This window comes from Anopheles marshallii, chromosome 3, assembly GCF_943734725.1.
Source record: "Anopheles marshallii chromosome 3, idAnoMarsDA_429_01, whole genome shotgun sequence".
Classification (NCBI taxonomy): Eukaryota; Metazoa; Arthropoda; class Insecta; order Diptera; family Culicidae; genus Anopheles; species Anopheles marshallii.
The window spans coordinates 37196570-37214523 of record NC_071327.1 but is presented as its reverse complement, the minus strand read 5'-3'; the positions used below and the strand labels follow the sequence as shown (position 1 = coordinate 37214523).

Here is a 17954-nt window from a genome sequence, read left to right as displayed (position 1 = left end):
ATTCCTGTGGGAATGTGGAATATCAGTCATATTGCGGAGAGTGAAGAATACTTTTATGACTTGTATGTTGATTTAATTCAATGTTGATTCAATGTATTTAACTAATGAAAGAAAATAATTGCACGAAAGCGGATTCTGTGTGGGAAATACAGTGCTAAGCTTAAAATAACATATGCATAATCAAGCTTTCATAAGCTTCTACATAATTTTTAACCAATTTTTAGTTTTGTTTGAAATTGTAGCCTTACCATTATGGATTGTTAGTATTCAATCAATTCAGATAAGCGTTAATTTTTTTTAGAAAAGTGAGTTTTAGAACTCGACTGCAATCTCTTTATCTCTTAAAAATAATGTGGCTGTGGCTGCTAAACGAAAGATGAATGCTAGCTCGACATCTAAAATTGACATCCGTTGGCTGCCTTTCCCACGGTATCACGTTGCGTGTTGTAGAGCATCAGGTGATATGCAAATGCTCTGGAGTCATGTTGTCCAAAACGGGGGTCCAAACAGGGTGTCGGCTGCAACTCAGCATGTGTATCATAACTCCATATTTATAGCATTCACTTCACGCATTTAAAGAAGATTTTATGGGTTCATTGTAACACTTAGACATATTTGAAATATCTCTCTTATGCAGCTGTACGAAAACAAACTAAGAGATCATAAGGTTCCAAAATCTGATTTTTTTCATTATTGGATTATTTTGTGTGTATCGAGAGCGTTTGGAAAACCATTGTCCATATATGAAAGTATTGATTTGCCCAAAAAACACGACTTCGTTAAAGGATGTCTTCTGAACGGAAGCTTTTTGTGTTGACATTGCCACTTGTTTTTCAAGCTACCTGAGGTAAAATCACATGCTTGTCCAAAGTAGCATTTGTTTTTCCTAAAGCCAGGCTAGCCATTTTTCCAGACTGAAAAGAGGGAAAACATTACTATGCAAGAATAACATGTTTGATATATTGCAAGCATTACTTTTACCATGATGGTTAGGTTCACCTCTACCGTACAATAGCCATGCAATATGTACGGCCTAGTGTCCTGATGTCCTGCCAGTGAACGTACTGTCAACATTTCATCAACCTCGAAGGTTCCGCGTTGTAAATTATGGTGGTTACAGAAAGACCATAGAAAGATAAGGGTGGTTATAGAATGTAACACACAGCACACTTGGATGCATGTTCGGGGCTAGCTGTAAAAGGTATATTATTATACCTATAGGTGTATTAATTTCAGTTTGATCAGGGATAGGATTTTAGGCCTAATTTAATGACCTTTTTAAACGTGGATTGTTTAAAGCTTACTTTCATTGACCCGTATGTACTTTACAAGATATAGTTTTTGTTCAAATTCGGATTTCTTTCGATAATTTCTTCGCGAATGTTATCTGCATCATGGAATCTTTAAAATATTTTTCCAGATTGTCCAGAGTACCTCCACTGCTGGTTTTCAGCAACATGTTAGGGCAATAGTATATTTTCCCTCTTCTTATTTATTATTCATACAAACTTTGTCCCGCTCGGCACACGACCACTGACTGACTTTCACCCACTGACTGGGAACAGTTTGACACTTGCTGTCCCTCGCTTCGGATGGTAACTAGTACGAAAGAGAATGACACAAAAATTGAAGCTACCCAGTAACAAGCAAAAAAAAATCCAGATGAAAAGCCACCGTCGACGGTGACACTGTTTTATTTATTCAGCGCAAATTTTATTACTTGTGTCGACGGGACTTGACTGGAAGTGCCGAAGTGCGAGGATCACTTTGGTTGATTTCATAATGATAATGACCGCCCGTAAAAGTATTGCATGGATCCTTCAAATTAAAAGCATATTATTTTAACACGATTTATACCGTCACGGGCATTCAACGAAGTGGAAAGTGGTTGTTGTTGCGCTGGTTATGTGTGGTAGGACGAAGGTGTTTTGTGTAGCAACTCTACAGCAGTAAAAAGGGAGTCCACTTTCCATACGGCAGGTGCTACTCATTATTTCGACCAGTGCCAGGGATCAAGTGAAGCGAGAGGAATGATATAATTTATTGGGTACGAACATTTAACCTGTACACACACGCGCTTGTTAATGGTATCTTTTCGGTGTTATTCATGTATGAGGACATTGTTGAATTATTCTGCAAAATAAAAGAAAAAATATCTTGCACTTAATGACATTCAAACAGTAAAAAGGTAAAAGTGTTCCAAAATACAAATAGAATTCAAATGTAATGTACAAAATTATTATTTGCGATGCATTCGTTAAAACATTGTACCAATCATGTTCATTTTTATTGTTTTGAATAAACAATTACCTCGTATGTAATATTAGTTTACTCATTCCGTTTAATAGTTAGTTACGTATTTTATTATTTTTATTTTGTGTAGTATATCTTAAATTTCTTTTAAGTGAAACTCAATGCACACTAAACTTAATCGTTTCGGGTGATATCGATTATACAAGATAAGGACGAAGTACTGCTTCGAAACCCGGCTTGACAGAGAGAAACCAACCGTGAAGCTATGGTACCATTTGACCAGGTTAAGCGCTGGCCATTTTTCCATCCTGCTGACTTTTGAAGGCAATTAATTTTTATTTTCCACTTTAACACATTCTATGATTTGCTTTTCCGTTACGAATCAAACCGTGGCCATACATAACCTTTCGGGTTAGTTCTGTTCTTTACTGTTGTATTTAAACATTTCCAGCTGATTGTACTGAGGTTAAAAATCCGGATTTTTTTTCCTATTCGAAAATTCATTGATTTTCGTGAAATTTCACTTTGTATTTCGCGATCAGCGTTTGGTGCAGGCGGGAGAACGTTCCAATTTACAATTCATTGAAACTTTAAATTATTTAAAAACTTTTCTGTCGATAAATTTTGTAGAAATATTTATTATTTGTTTAAAGTTTTCAGTGTAACCTTTACGCCATGTTGTAAAATAGTGTGTCTGCTAAACATTAAACATCACAAAACGACGAGGAACGAGCATCAGCTCAAAAGCGGATTCGAAAGAGCGGCCGAATTGGAAATTTAACCAAAACCAGCGACACTAATGTTACCACCGGTTGGGTGTGAAGGCCTGTGACGGGTCGGTTGGTCCGTTGACTGCTCGCTGTTAGCGCCGATGAAATGGACAACAGCCGGAGCAAAACGTGTCGACGGTATTCTAAGCACAGCGAGGGAAGGTGTGAGTGGTAAATAGTTTTGAGGTTTTGAAATTAAACCAAAATAACGTCGGTTTGCGTACGGAAAGTGTTTTAGTTGTCGTCATGGCAATGGTGTGAGAGTTTGTCTGCGGTTTGAAGTGAGAAGAGCCTTCCGGAAAGGGGTGTGAACACAACGTCGTAGCACTACGAACATGAGCCGAACAGTGGGCTTTCGATGAATGTATTTCAGCACATATGAGCATGTATGTGTGTGTGTGTATGTTTGTGTGTGCATGGATTGAATTGGATGCGTTTGAGTGAGTTTATTTTACATTCTAGCCCATTTTAACATCCCTTTGTTTGTGTGTGTATGCATATACAAACACCGAAAGCTAGGCGCCTCCATCGCGCTGTGGAGTGATTGAAACCATTAGAAAGATTTGTTTCCATTTAATTTTCACGGTGCTTTTTTACCGTTTGCTTCACGTTCTCTATATATTTTTTTCTTTTGTCTGTGTTTATATGGAACCGGGGCTAAATATATCGTTTTTACGATCAATTTGTAGCAATCAAATACTAAACGAAGCACCCTTTTCGAATATTGAGCTGAGGTGATGGTCCATTAGGCAAAGTCTTGTTGAATTATCGTTGATGACGGTGAAAGTAATGTAAAGATTTTAACCACAAAACTCAAGCATGACAAATGTTTTCACACATGGAGTGGTTCGTAACGCTTTGAGATATGCGTAGAAATGACTCTCCCGAATGTCATGTTTTCGTTTAAAAGTTAGTTTTTACTCATTGTTCGTGTATGAAATGGAATGTTTGTTTTTATAAAGTTTATGTGTTTTTTTTACTCATTTGTATGTAGTAATTATCAAAATGTTTTGCACACAAATTAGTGTATCCTTTATTTTCCAACGAATTTCTTTTAATGTTATTTTACACGGACCTATTTCTTGGTAATAAGAATGATAACGCGAGAAACAATGAACCAACACTAGATGGGATAGCCATTAGCTTTGACCTTGCTATATATGCAGTATGAAAAAATATTTTATATCTTTCCTAAACCGGATTAATCGGAAAAGGCTTAGTACATTTTTCTGAACTCAACGTACATGCATAAAACTTTTTTTTGCTAAATCCTCCATGTGCTTTCCCAGCTGAATTCTTCTCCTGTTGTTTGACGAAGAGGTTGGATTAGTTATGAATTTGTGACATAATCTTCCATAACATAAGTAAAACCTTGCCAAACATGTTTGCCAGTGCTCACCTTTGATTTACTTAATATAATCGGCTTATTCTATTTGTTTCGATGTCGAATTTACGCGATCGAAATTTCGTTGGTGCTCACATTCTCTACTTAATGTGGATGTACGTACTGTTTCACCTATGTAAGAAAAAGAAGCACAGCTGTTTTACTCAATGGTATGGGTTGAAATTGAAGCACGGCAACAAGTGTTTTTATATTTTAATATTTGTACTTTGAATAATACATTAAATTTCATTACAGAAAATCGTCTTGATAATCAATTTGATTCAGGCGGTTTTTGCTCAATACCAATTTACTGCGCAAAATAAAAAAGAAGCAATTGATTGAAAACATCGTGATATAGAATTAATGAAAATGTCTAAAGTATTCTTTAAGCGATTGAATATTTTATATTTACACTGTGATATAATTATTGTTATCTACTGGAACCCCAAAAAAGTATTATTATGTTCAAAGTTGATGTTCCTTTTTATTAAACGAAGATGGGTTTGGGTTTGTCTTTTTTTGTTACACTACCACTGTAGCAATACCCCATTGGTAAGATAAGACCTTAATAATGTCCATAACTAAAACAATAATATAACTAAATAATAATAAAACTAACCATAACTAAAAAACTAAACCAATGGGATATTGTTATACCCTAGTTATCGAGTCTATTTAAGTCTACACAGTGTCCTTACCGAAAGTAGTGAGCCTTTTTAAAAAAAAGAACCCATAAGGGGTCTTTTGAGATTGTTTGCAATTGCGCGTCAGAGATACCTTTTTAACGCTCATTTTAACCGCGAAACAGAAAAATAAGTCGAGGATGAAAAGTGCAGGCTTTAGAGGGACTATGGAACCTCGCCCATGTTAGTTCTAGCTAGATAGTCGATTATGAGCTTTGCGATGTTACTGGGCGCCTCCATTGCGACGTGTCAAACATTCAAAACCGAGACTCACAGATTCTTATCGCGCTGAGAGTTCAGTGGCAACTGACTCCTAACGAGTGACGCTCCGAAGAACTGACTGTTCCTATGACGCAAAAACAAGTTTCTTACCTTTGGGAGAGCAACGAGTTGTCTGAAATCAAATACTTTCGGATAAAAAATAGTGGAAAGCATGGTCGAAATTGTCAAACACCATTCTAGATAACCATTTTTTACTCAAAGCTTTTATTATTGGTTTTTTGTATTCTATTTGTCCAGAATCTTTGATAGCAATGCTCCGGTTGTTACTGTTTGTTTGATGCGGGAGCATTTCCTGCTGTGAAACATGTGGTACTAGTACAGTGGAATTTTCTTTACACATTTGTTGCATACTATATCTTAATCATCATAGTGGAACATTTAGCCGTTTAGTTTGATTGCACATTGATTCCTGGCGTTGCATGCTGAACTAACTGTACAAACAATACGCGTACTTCAGTGTTGATGCACAACAAACCAAATGTCAATAATAATATCTACTATGGTCCTACCGGCCTTAACTTACACCTTGTTTAGATATACACATTTAGGATAAATTCATGTTGTACGTATATCTCGTTGTTGGACTAATCTGTCGCATTCACGCGGTAACATCGTTGTCACTAAAATGTCTTTTTACCCCATATTAACACACGCCATAGATGCAAAATGCAGTTTTGCACGTTCCGAGTCACTACTGCTCTCCGACCGTTGCGATTATTTATACAATCCATTCCAGTTTCAACTAATGCCACTTACAGTCTAACAACATAACAACAATCTGTCCACAGAAGCACTCGGTAGAAGGAAACGCTTTTAGGAAAACAGTACATGAGCGTATGAGTCATGAGTAATTTGGCACATTATAGCATTACACTTGCACATCATCAAGCGTAGGGCTCACGTTTTACGATATCTGCGATAAAAGCAAGAATTGTGCGTAGGTCATTAATTGTCCTTACTATCGATGGCTTCGTTTGCCTCATAATTAAACGTTCACGTGGTGCGATTTGTGGGTTTTTCCCCTGCCATAAAGCAGATATCTCGTATATTAAAGATGAAATAAAGATGTAAAACTGTCTTGGCATATCAGAGCTCGTTCTTAGGTGCAAAAATCTTTGGTAGTTAAAAGGCGAAAAAAAATCAAGCCCATACAACTTCCTTTCTGAACATGACGGTTTTGAACATTTTTGTCGTACTACCATGTCGTGCGAAAGTTTTTCGGTTTCCAAAGTTGGGTGTACGCGAATGGGCGAATGGTTGAATGATTTAGTGCTTGGTAGAAATTTCCTTTCTGCTTCATCTTGCATCTTTCTTCTCGCGGAAAAAAATCTTTTGGCCAAACTGTGGTCGACAATTGTTGGGGCAGTTGCAAAAGAAATCCAATTATCGTCCAAGGAGTCATTTCGAATGCATCGTTTGGTCCGGATCTGGACAAAAAAGACTTCAAAATCGCATTCAATTTGTTTCACAAGTGCATTTAAGGAGAAAGAATTTTTGCCTCGTTTGGAATTGCATCATTGGTTATTATCTGTGCGGTTTTATTGGAGTCTTTTTCTGCATGCTCCCCTACTACAGGGTGTGGGTTTAGTGTGATCTTAGTGAGTTTTGAATAGGGGTTTTTGGGTTTTGGAAATCTTTTTTTTCTATTTCCTAAAACATCCGCCGGGCCAGAAAAACTAATCTAAAATTCTTTCGTTGAGTGGATTTTAAATGTTAGAGTTTAAATATTGGTACAACTCGAATGCGCGCAGTATACAAAACGATATTACACATGAACTTTAAACAACTCTATAAATTCTTCCTAACAGTTTGTGCTAATCGAAACTATGCTTCAAATCGGCATTACTGATATGTGATCATAAATGCGCTATTTCTTATCTGTTTCTGTAATTTCGTTTAAGGTCTCAGTCCGATTATGTAAGCTTATATTTTTATACAGGTAAGTTTCTCGTAAAATTCGAACAAAACTCTTTACGATTCTCTTCCTAGTGCAAGAATTTCACCATTCAACAATGTTCCCTTATGCAAATGATCGGTATTTATCTCCAGCACACTTACCGGGTCATCTGTTGTAGAGACCGTAACGGGGAGTTGAAACATTCCGCAGCATTTTCTAAGCTACACAGAGGCTCTTCTTCATAAGAGGCCTGCTGTCTCGGTAGATATTTTTGCTTCCGGAATAAGCTGTATTCTTTAGGTGAAAATAAAGCAACCTTTACGATGGAACCGAACAACAAACATAAGCTCAATGAGTTGTTGTGTCTTTGTCCCTCCAAGTCTCCGGACGAAGACAATTGTTCGAGCCCGATGAAGAGTTGTTTCTGTAGCTGATAAATTTAATTAAGAACGCTTTCGCAAGCTTTCGCGAGTAGTCCAATGTTGCGCTATTTACTACGCTTCTTCCTTTCTTCCTGGTATACGGTTGTTGGTACAGTGTGGCTGTCGTACACATATAGCCAGCTCATTGGTTATAGGGTCGTGTCCGTAGGTAAGTGCTACTGATGGTGCAGTTGACGCTTGAGAGATATGCCCTAAGTCGTGTTTAGTAACCTGCGATACAATTTCACACTATCTGATGGATTGTGCCGTTGTGCTATCTTCTCATTTTGACTACAAGTTGCGTGTATATGATGTCAATGACTTCTCCGTTATAATATAGTTGTATAATTAGTATATGTCTGTGTATATGTATATATATTTGTCATTTAGTATATATATATATGTTTTATAAACCCTGCATTCAGTTATACGTGTTGAAATAGTTGTTCTTTTGTTGTGAGTTAGCTGCTATTGCTGCTGCATAATCTTTCCACCATGCTTGTTACGAGTTTCTTTGCCTTCTGCCAAATTGAACATCGGAGTGTTAAGCCATTTCTTTTTCTAGCAAAACATTTTCTATCACTTTGCTGTGTGCTAACGGGTTGGAGAGCAGCAACCTACCATGTCTCGTGTTCATTCAGCTGTCTCTTTGTTTACAGGATACATATTTGATTTCTAGTTAATGTAAGCTTATCCTTGCCAAAAATAGCATACCTGTGCTAAAAATAATGGACAGAATATTGCGGGTAGTATTGATGGCACCTGTGTAGTGATGAAAGGAAAAATAAGTTCAATGATACTTTTGCAAAACGATCGATATGTGTTAAGAAAAACGTGTACAAACGGGTTTGTACATGTGATTTTGGTTTATTGAAACCTTAATGAACCTTTTGAGAAGAATCATTTATATGCATTTTGAATTAAGAGTCATGATGATTGCAATCAAGAGTCTGCTCTAAAAGCATTTATGATTCCTCATAGATTTACACGTCTTAATAGAGTCACTAAACCTGAAAGGTTCGCAATACCTCTGAGAATTGAAAATCTTCAAAGATTCATGAATTACTTTTAAAGTTTTTACTCATTTTACGCATTTTTTGTTGGTTTTAGCTTCAGAGCCATTCGATTACGTAAACCATTTGATCGACATTTATTTAGCTACCAACTATTGTAGTTTATAATTCGTAGACTAACGAAGATAAGGGTTAATTAACTTCAAGGATTCATAAATCTTCGACGATTCATGCATGGTTCAGGAGTCATTAGCTACAGGAGTCATCTTAGAGGAATCATTAAACGTTAGTTCAGAGGTTCAGAGTTATTCATTTGGTTTAAAGATTCGTTCAGATTCATGAGTTTGAATCTGATTCACCCCACACTAGTTATTGTTCTATTCCATTGAAACTTCTACAGTTCGTAACATAATTATACAATGTTTTGTGAGAATGATAGAAATTCTGCAAATCATTGCATTGCATTGCAAATCAAGCTCATTTTGTGATCGTTCGTTCGTATTTTTTCGAAACTATCTAAACCAAGATTACATCAAATCATGAGTTGAAAATACAAAACACATGAACTTTGTAAAAAAAACATGACTAAGGCATTAAATTATGTTTTTAATCATTATTCTTATAATATTTGAGGTTTCTAAATACCAATTAGTATTTCTATTTCTAATCTATTTCTAAACTTAAAAAAAAATATTACATTTGAATGAAAAATGTTTCGTTATAGCTTGTTTGGATATGTTACGAGGGTGTATTTGTAAAGAATATGACTCATTTTATGAAATAGCAGTCAACTTTGAGCCACATTTTTAAATGATTCTCCGTATTATGTTTGCAGTCAAGCGCGAATAGCTTAATGTGCGATTTGATGGTCGTTATTAAAACATAACAATCATCCAACATGTTACATACCTTGATTGTTCCGATTAGTTTCTGGTGGCCAATAGATGATATTTGTGTCGAACGACTTTTGCTCGGATCGATCAATTTCATTAAGATTGGAAGAGTATTTAGAGTCTGTGCAGGATATAAAGCAATCGAAAAAAGGTAAATGTGCAAAGTAAAAGAGTAACGGACGCTTAGCAAATGTCCACCAGGCGGGTGGGTGAATGGTATATCTCTTGGGCGTACAAAAGGCATACATGGAAGCGTCCCGTCACAAATTAGAGTGAGATTTAATTCAATTACTTGCTCATCTGTGAGGAAAGCCTCCAACTACGGAAGACTAGCAGCAGCGAGCAAGTGCTCATGGTCCCAAAGCTGACCCTCTAATGATGCTTCACTTTGCACATACTTACTTTTATCAACCACGTGCCCAGAATAAGAATTCGAGTGCTGTCCACCGTGGTGATGGTGAAGTCCACCGGCGGAATCGTTGAGGACCCGGTTAGACCAAAGGTCGGAGTAGGATTCGGTTGTTGGTGGCCCAGGGGAAGTTGTTGGTGGAGTAGACGCTGCAAAAAGATAGAACGCATTTGAACTTTTGGACACAACGCGTACGGAACTCAACGTAACGTGTGGGATCGCAAATGGAAAACTCATCCAGCGGAGGGAACAATATGATAAAGGTATTTTCTTTTTGTTAAAGTACATATGAGCGTTTGACAAATAAGGGCAGGGCGGCTAGAAATGAGCCCCACTTATGTGATCACTGAATTGTTTAGGCAGCATCGGGTTTGTTCGCATCAAGCACTCTGAAGTACAGGGACTACAAGATTTTGTGGAGCGGCTCTTTGTTCAACATTGTAGGTTGATTGGATTCGTATTAGTTATTGGCTAAATATATTTTATATTTATTATTTACCTAATATCATAAAATAAGTCTTTTTATTACTTTAGTTTACTACAAAATACATCGGCAATACTTCCAAACCTGGGCTATGTTGAGAGTCTTCTATACGCTATGATACATATTAACATTACTTTTGTGCCGATTTGCCCAAAACTTCGCCAAAACCAAAAAAAAAAGTTAATAAAAAGAGATGTTATAGCTTTAAACGTTACATTGAAAGCGTTGATTGTTGAGCATTGGTAAATTTTAAAAATGACCACGATGAGGTTTTCAAGTTGGGCAACGCTGTTTCTTATTTAAATTATTTATGAACAATTATAGATATAGTTATAGTCCAACTAAAGTGAATGCCTTATTAGCCATTCAAGAATATTCTTTATAGGCACCATTGCTTGTTCGTACCTGATTTGAATTTGCAGTAGTAAGCATTTCGTATCGAGATTTATTCGTTTTGTTAGGCCTTGAAATAAAAAGTAAAACAATGATTTGTCCTACACATTTCCTCGACAGTAGAACACAACAGACATGTTTTATTAAAATCCCCCAAACCGTAAGTGCATTACGATGGTATTAGTGACGGGTCATTTCCCCCCTTCACGTTATGCTGTCTCAGTGCCGGATTAGGTAGCATTATGGTGTTTCATTCTTCGCTTTATTTGTACCAGCTACCTTCACAACCCAAAAGGAAATTCAAAAATTGTGAAGGAAATGGGAATGTCTTCAAAATCGACCAAGGAGAAGGAAAAAAACAACACACTCGCATAAAAAAAACCGGCCGGTTCAAGAAAAATACGGAACAAAGTTCATCGGAAATACAAATGATCCATCCATCCATCCTAAATGCTTTGTGCGGTTTTAAGCTACACGAGCGTATGCGGTGGAAGTAGTACAGGAAGTGACTGGTAGCATCATTTGAATTTCCGCTTACAACGATATCCTGGTCCGGAGATTTGTTACGGCTCACCGGTATGATATCTTATTTTATTTATGATTGGTTTTCGTCGGCTAGTGATGCTGCCATCGAAATGTTTTCCAAACCGTGATATCCATCGATTCTTTTTCGAGGGCCGCCCAACCCACAACATGACCGATAAGTTTGGTTTGAAATTTAAAATAACTCTGAAGTTATTACGCCTAAGAATGGTGCTCATTTCATGGTGACTTTTTGCCATGCTAGTGGCATGGCTACATGGGGTATTTGGGGCGTAGTACATTGACAACTTCTTGTGTAAAAAATTGTCATCACCCACCAATAACATGGGACGGCGAATGGTTCAATTATTTTGCCATTTTCACTAATAAATCAGCCGTCGGTGACTTGCTTCTTTTTCGGTGCTATTTGACACTGTCTCAAATGCCGGCCCGTGCAGCTGTCGCAATAGAACAGCGATGATGACGATGACGAGGCTGATAACAATTCCATCTCGTTTGGTGCCGATGTCTGGTGAAATGGTTCGTTTTTGCCGGCTTTCACACCTTCACGTCCAAGATTCAAATTGTGTTTTTCGTCCATCGTCCCTTTTTTTCGTGTTGGGCTAAGATGGTGTAAATCGTTCCTAGCATTTTGGTTCGTTTATTTCCTTTAGTTCGCGTTTGGATCATCTTACCGTGTTCGGAGTACGGTTGAATGAAAGATGAAAAATCCACCGTTCTCGGGGTGCAGAGTCTCGCTGAAACCTGACCGGAACTCCTGTGCTTCCTCCGTGACAAGTTTCCCCGCTAGTTCCATTGCACTCCATCCACAGTCTGCTCATTGAACTTGCAAAAGGTGGAGGTTTCGTTTTTCATTTGTGAGGGTGAATGGGGTCTTTTTTAAGGTATTCGTTTCAAAATTACCTGCGTGCAGTATACGAGTAGAAGAAGGTTTTCTAGTATTTTTTTTTTGCTTCACCCACGGCACGCAGCATTATCCATCGTCACCAGGCGGGTGTGGAAGTACGGTAGAATATTTATAAGCCAACCGAAAAACCAGCTATGTGTTTGTGGTGGTTGGCAAAGGATAGACGAACACAGAAATGCTCCCTTGCACGCCCTGGGATGCTGGGATGCTACGTCCGGAATATAAATCAACTCCCATCAAGATGTGTGACGATGCCTGTTGGTTTTGTGCTGCGTTGTATGGGAGGTGTGTGTTTCGCAATTCGTAGCAGAATGTTATTTTTTGCACGTTAGTGCAGTACTTCAACTAATCGTTGCCCCCACACCATAGTTCGTTTGATTGGTAGCCTTATGAGGTTTGACGTGCCATTTAAGGCTGGTTGTCAACCTTGCGAAGGTGTTACATTTTGCTAGGGTATTGCGCATAGCGATGTTGACTGTATGTTCGTAACCGTAAAATAATTATAGACACATAAAGAACAAAGCAAATGAACTAGCTTTATTATGAAATTGTGTAACAGTATTTTAAACTCATCGTTAAATTTCTTTGTAACCCATACTATGAAAAACACATAGGCTATGGTTAAAGCCAGGGATAGGTTTCTTCTTAATGGTGGTAATGTCAAAGTGGTTATCCTTTTTCCCTTTATCAAATCCTTCACTGTATCTTTTATCTGACGGAGAAGTTCGTTTTGGGCAAAGATTCCATGCGAGGTTCCCAAAAACCTCCAAAAAGGACAGTAAAACCCGCAGCAATCAGCGTCCAAAAGGGAGCTACGTGGAGTGTGTTTCAACCCAAAAGAGTAGACAGCTGTCGAAACGTAGGTGGAGGTTGGTTTTTGAAATTATCGACGGTTTGACGCAGCGAAGCGAATGTACAAAAAAAACGTACGAATCGCCAGTGACAGCTTGCTAGTCGAAACGGACTGAAATTATCCTTTCAGTTTTGTATTGTTGTGTAGCAGTTTGGGGAAGGCGAGAAGGATGCTTTCTTGTGCTTTTGTGTCTGTGTTTTGCATTTTTTCTCGTTTCGTCATTCCGCCTCGTACGGGGTGGAACGATTTGAATAAGAAAGAAAAATTGCACCCCTTTCGAGCATCTGTGTCGAACGACTTTTGACCGCAGCTCAAATTACACTGTAGCCGGCAGATGGGTGAAGGCACCAAGGGTACACACCCATTTTCTTAGCTGTTGTGTAGCAAAAACTTTCGGTTTTTCATGTTTGCAGCTTGGGGCAATGAAAATATCAAAGTTTTCTTCGATGCTTCCAAAACAGTGCAGTTCGGTGTCGAGTAGCACACAAATGGTGCTGGTTATTAGATACTTGAACAGAGGCAATCACGACCCGAGAGCACTGTAAAAAAAGTATTCCATTACAGTTTTTAGATGTTGCCTTAGGAAGATGATGAATATTTCGCTAGTAAAATTGAACTTCATATCATACGATGGCGTACATAAATCATAAAAGGTCATTGCTTGAGATCTAAATGGAAGGCACTTGTGGTAAATAATATTCATTGTAAAATGATTGTTTGAAACAAATCTAGAGATGTTTTCGAGAGGAACGTAAATAACATGGGAGAGTTTAGAAGATTCATTGGTTGTAAATATGCTACATATTGTACATAAATTATTGCGTATTATTTGTTACGCAAATCTGCTTAAACTTCTATTAACGCAATTGAATGAGCAATACGAAACATCTTCTTGTGATCGTTATGTGTGCCACGGCGCAGTTGGGAGGCTATACTCCTCATTATAGTCCTATCCACCAGTCCTTGGTGTGCAGATAAATGATATGCCGGTAGCAATTTGGGAAAATAGTATATAGACGCACGTTGTTGTAATTTCAACATGCTCATACATAAAATTGGTGCGTATACTCACATGCACACTGATTGAGCAAAAAGCCATGGAGGTAGTACGCATAATGCAGAGAGGGCAGAGTATGTTTCGGCAGAATGTTCACAGTAATCATATTACGCAGTTCACGAGCACGTGCATTTAGAAGACGAGGCGGTACTGGTATGTGGTTGTGCTAAGATACTAAACATTACCACAAGTACGGTGGTAACGTATTTAGCTGCTCATATGAAGGATTATGTTAGGAGCAAAAATGTAATAAGCTCAATTAAACTGCAACAAACCATGGTGGAAGCTATGGTTCGATCGTGCTGGGGAGACTGTTACTAGCTACGTAGAGTAGCATAAAATCCTCATGAACTTCTCCTTCGTAGCAGAATCAACATGCTAAACCATTAACCCTCCAAAGTAAGTTGAAACACGGCTCAGAATTGAGTTCATAGTTGCAGTTATGTTTCATAAGAGACGTTGTTATCGGCGGTTCTATAGACATAATTGATGCTTCTTCAGACTAATAGTAGGGTTACGTGTTTATGATATTTTTAGTGTACTATCAAACTGTACCATTGTGAAGATCCTCAACATAAAATGAAAATATATTTACCCTGCTTTAATATTATTTCAATTCCTGTCTTCATGAAGACATTTAATAAGACACTCTACTTTTACATTCTCTGAAATTCAATTTTAAAGTTATTTCCTTGCAATCTGTGTTCTGCCAAGGCATACTCTCAATTAATGACTTTTCATATTTGATGACTAAATAACAATATGTTCATTAACGTTCTGTTTCGTACCCGTAAGGTGCACAAAAAACGCAAAAAGAGATTCACAAAAGGGATGGGAAAAAACTTGGTTAGCGGAAGCATCCTTTGTCAATTCAATAGAATGCGTTCTTGTGGGGTCGAGGAAGTCAAGAGTGATAAATCATAAATAAGAGGGCGACTCTCCAGGCGAATTAAGCCTGGAAAAAGGTAAAAAAAAAATCTAAACGAGAAAATGAACTGGAAAGGACGGCAAGTTATGCAAAGGGACAAGAGCTATCAGAATGTGCAGGGGTAAGTATAAATTTCCAGCAGGATGGGAAGCAATGGACGAAAGGTGAGTTCGTTGATTATGGTTCATAATGATGCAAAATAAGGTGTTCATTCGACCGTCATCGGCAAAGGCGGTCGGTCATTCTGGACGATGAATAGAACGGGGATTTTTTTGATGAAGAAGTAAAACTTACTTACAGCTGTTTTGAAAGTGGGTGCAGTGAGAGAGTTAGCTCTTGTTAGATACAGATAGGTTTTGATACTGAATTTTTTGGGATATTTAAGTAGAATGGAACATAATCCAACAGACAGTTTTGTTATTCACAAAGAAAAGCCAGGCCGTAATGCTTATCCAACAGTGATCTATAAAAACGTAATATTATGAGTTTGTGTAGAATCGTTCAAGAGCATCCAAAATCCAAAAGTAAAACATTGAAGCAAAGTAATTCAAGCGAGAACTTTATTAACACAAAACACTGTGGATAAACACACAACTTTTGGCCTGTGCAAACTGTCACGTCCTTGAATGAATTGGAATTGTGCTATCAATATGCCAATGATATTTGAATCAAGTGCCAATGCCACTTCTGCTGGGCAGAACAGCAGAAGGTTTATGCATGAAACGTTTGAGCAATTTTTCTTAAAACCCGACATGGCCACCACAATTTCTGGGGAGCGTGAAATGTTAGTCTCTTTCCTACCCGTTTATTCATACATTCTTGGGTAGCAAACGAGGAGATTGCGATTCCGTCACAGATTGCAGGCAGTCTAGGAACGAAACGGTGCACCACACCGGAAGCCTGGGTAATGCGCTGGAAAAACATATTTTTATTGAAGCAAACAATGTACCGTACAATGGTTGAATGAAATATGATTATTAAGAGTAATAATGGAGGACCCAGACGACGGCCAAGATGACGACGACGACGACGACGATAGAGACGACGGCTATGGCGATATGGCTATGATCATGACGATGATGATGATGGTGATTTTGAGTGTAGCCAGAAGTGGGTGGCTCGGGGGAAATGGATGGCCGCGCAAAAATAACTAAAGCACGCTTCGTTTGAATTCCGACCCATAACAAGAACGTGGCAGATCCGGGACGAGGTGGCACATTTCGGGTGGAACGCATAGATTTTCGCCTCCACTCTCTCAGCCAAGCAAATCAACGATAAAAAGGCCATCGGATGACATTTTCTCTTCGCGGGTTGTGACGGTTTTGTGGTTTGCCAACGCCGAAGGCATTGTTGAGGTTTCACAAACAATGACTTTTGGTGGCTAACTGCTTGGCGATGCTTAAACTTGACAAAACTGTGTGTGTGTGCGTGTTCGTTTTTTTCGTGGTAGACGGTTTTTGTGTGCTTCTCCGGCGAGGTAACTGAATGCTTTGTTTGGTCAGGTGGGTAGGGAAATTGTTTAGAGGCAGTTTTAAATTATGTTGCCATAATTAATTGATGCTGTCCAAAATGGTTTCGATCGAAGGAGGGTAAATGAAGAAGGAATGAGAAGTTTGGATTGCAAGTAAATCATTTATGAATTTCTTTGGTAAGGTAAGCGTTGTATGTCCTACCGCTAAACATGCAAAAATTGTTCATTTCAATCAACTGTTGATAGGTTACGGAAAATATTACGAACGTAAAATAGAGCTAATTGTTTAAATAAAAAACCGGTTCCAAACACCACATGGGCCGTTCACCTTACGCAGTGCTGTTGATGTTCTTCAGAAGCACCAAGTACTTTGAGGTTGTAAAAGGATAAATATGAAAAAGCTCTGAGGAAACGCATTAGTTCCCTGTGGTTGTGAACGGATAAATTGAAAAAGCTCTAAAGCGATTCGGAAGAAAACATCAGAGATTTTCGTAAAAACAAGGTTTTTATAATAAAAATGGACATGGATAATTTTTAATTGCACATGCAATATAAAAATAAGATACGCTTATAGGTATAAAATTTAATATTATCAAACATGAATTTCGCTATGTTTTATTTTTAAATTTTTTAATGTTACGAGATTTTTGAAAAGTCATCTGTTGGTACTAGGTTTTATTGCTTTGTTATATACATTATATGCTTGTGTCTTACTCGGCTCATCTAATGGCCAGTGTCAAGTGCAATTTGTTTTGTTTTCACATTCGGTTGCACTCGAAAGCAAACTGCCACTTCTCAAACACTCCTTCCACTGCTCGCTTTGCATAAGCACACTTTCAGCTTAAGCATAAGAGAACAAGCTGGCAAGAAGTGACTCGCTAGAATCTTTGATATGAACAGGTGAGCCCGCCCCGAAGCAGACCACCTGGTGGTACAAATCATGCTCTCAAGAGCTGGTTTCGGCATATTTGGTCATAAATAATGATGTACCTCCTGCCTCCATGCTCCCGGTCATGTTTTCTGATTTAACCTATCGCAAATCTAGCAAACACACTCATATGCACGCACGACGGTCGGCAAACGAGTAGTGAAGCTACCTTTTGTGTTTTTGTGCTGAATAAATAATCATGCCAGCTCTAAAGCGTGGAAGCGTTTGCATAGCTACTGGCTTAGTTTGATTGTTCTCGGTTTTGTGGAGCTGAGCTGGGTGGCTCCTTGAGGGGAATGGACATTGGGAAAGATAATCTAAGGCCTGCTGGCAGAATGAGTATGCATTCGGTATCGCTGCATCCGGTACCTTCTGGAAGTGACT

The 17954-nt window shown here is 38.2% G+C and overlaps 1 protein-coding gene across 1 annotated transcript in view; it reads right to left on the bottom strand.

Annotated features, from left to right (window-relative positions):
• Window positions 1-8370: 8370 nt before the first annotated feature.
• Window positions 8371-17954, bottom strand: part of LOC128712556 (lachesin-like) — a 50834-nt gene continuing 41250 nt past the window's right edge. The window contains exons 8-10 of the mRNA XM_053807449.1: window positions 10000-10155; window positions 9614-9718; window positions 8371-8453 (exon numbers count right to left, since the gene is read on the bottom strand). Coding sequence (XP_053663424.1) covers window positions 8371-8453; window positions 9614-9718; window positions 10000-10155 — 344 coding nt within the window. The remainder of the gene's footprint in view (window positions 8454-9613; window positions 9719-9999; window positions 10156-17954) is intronic.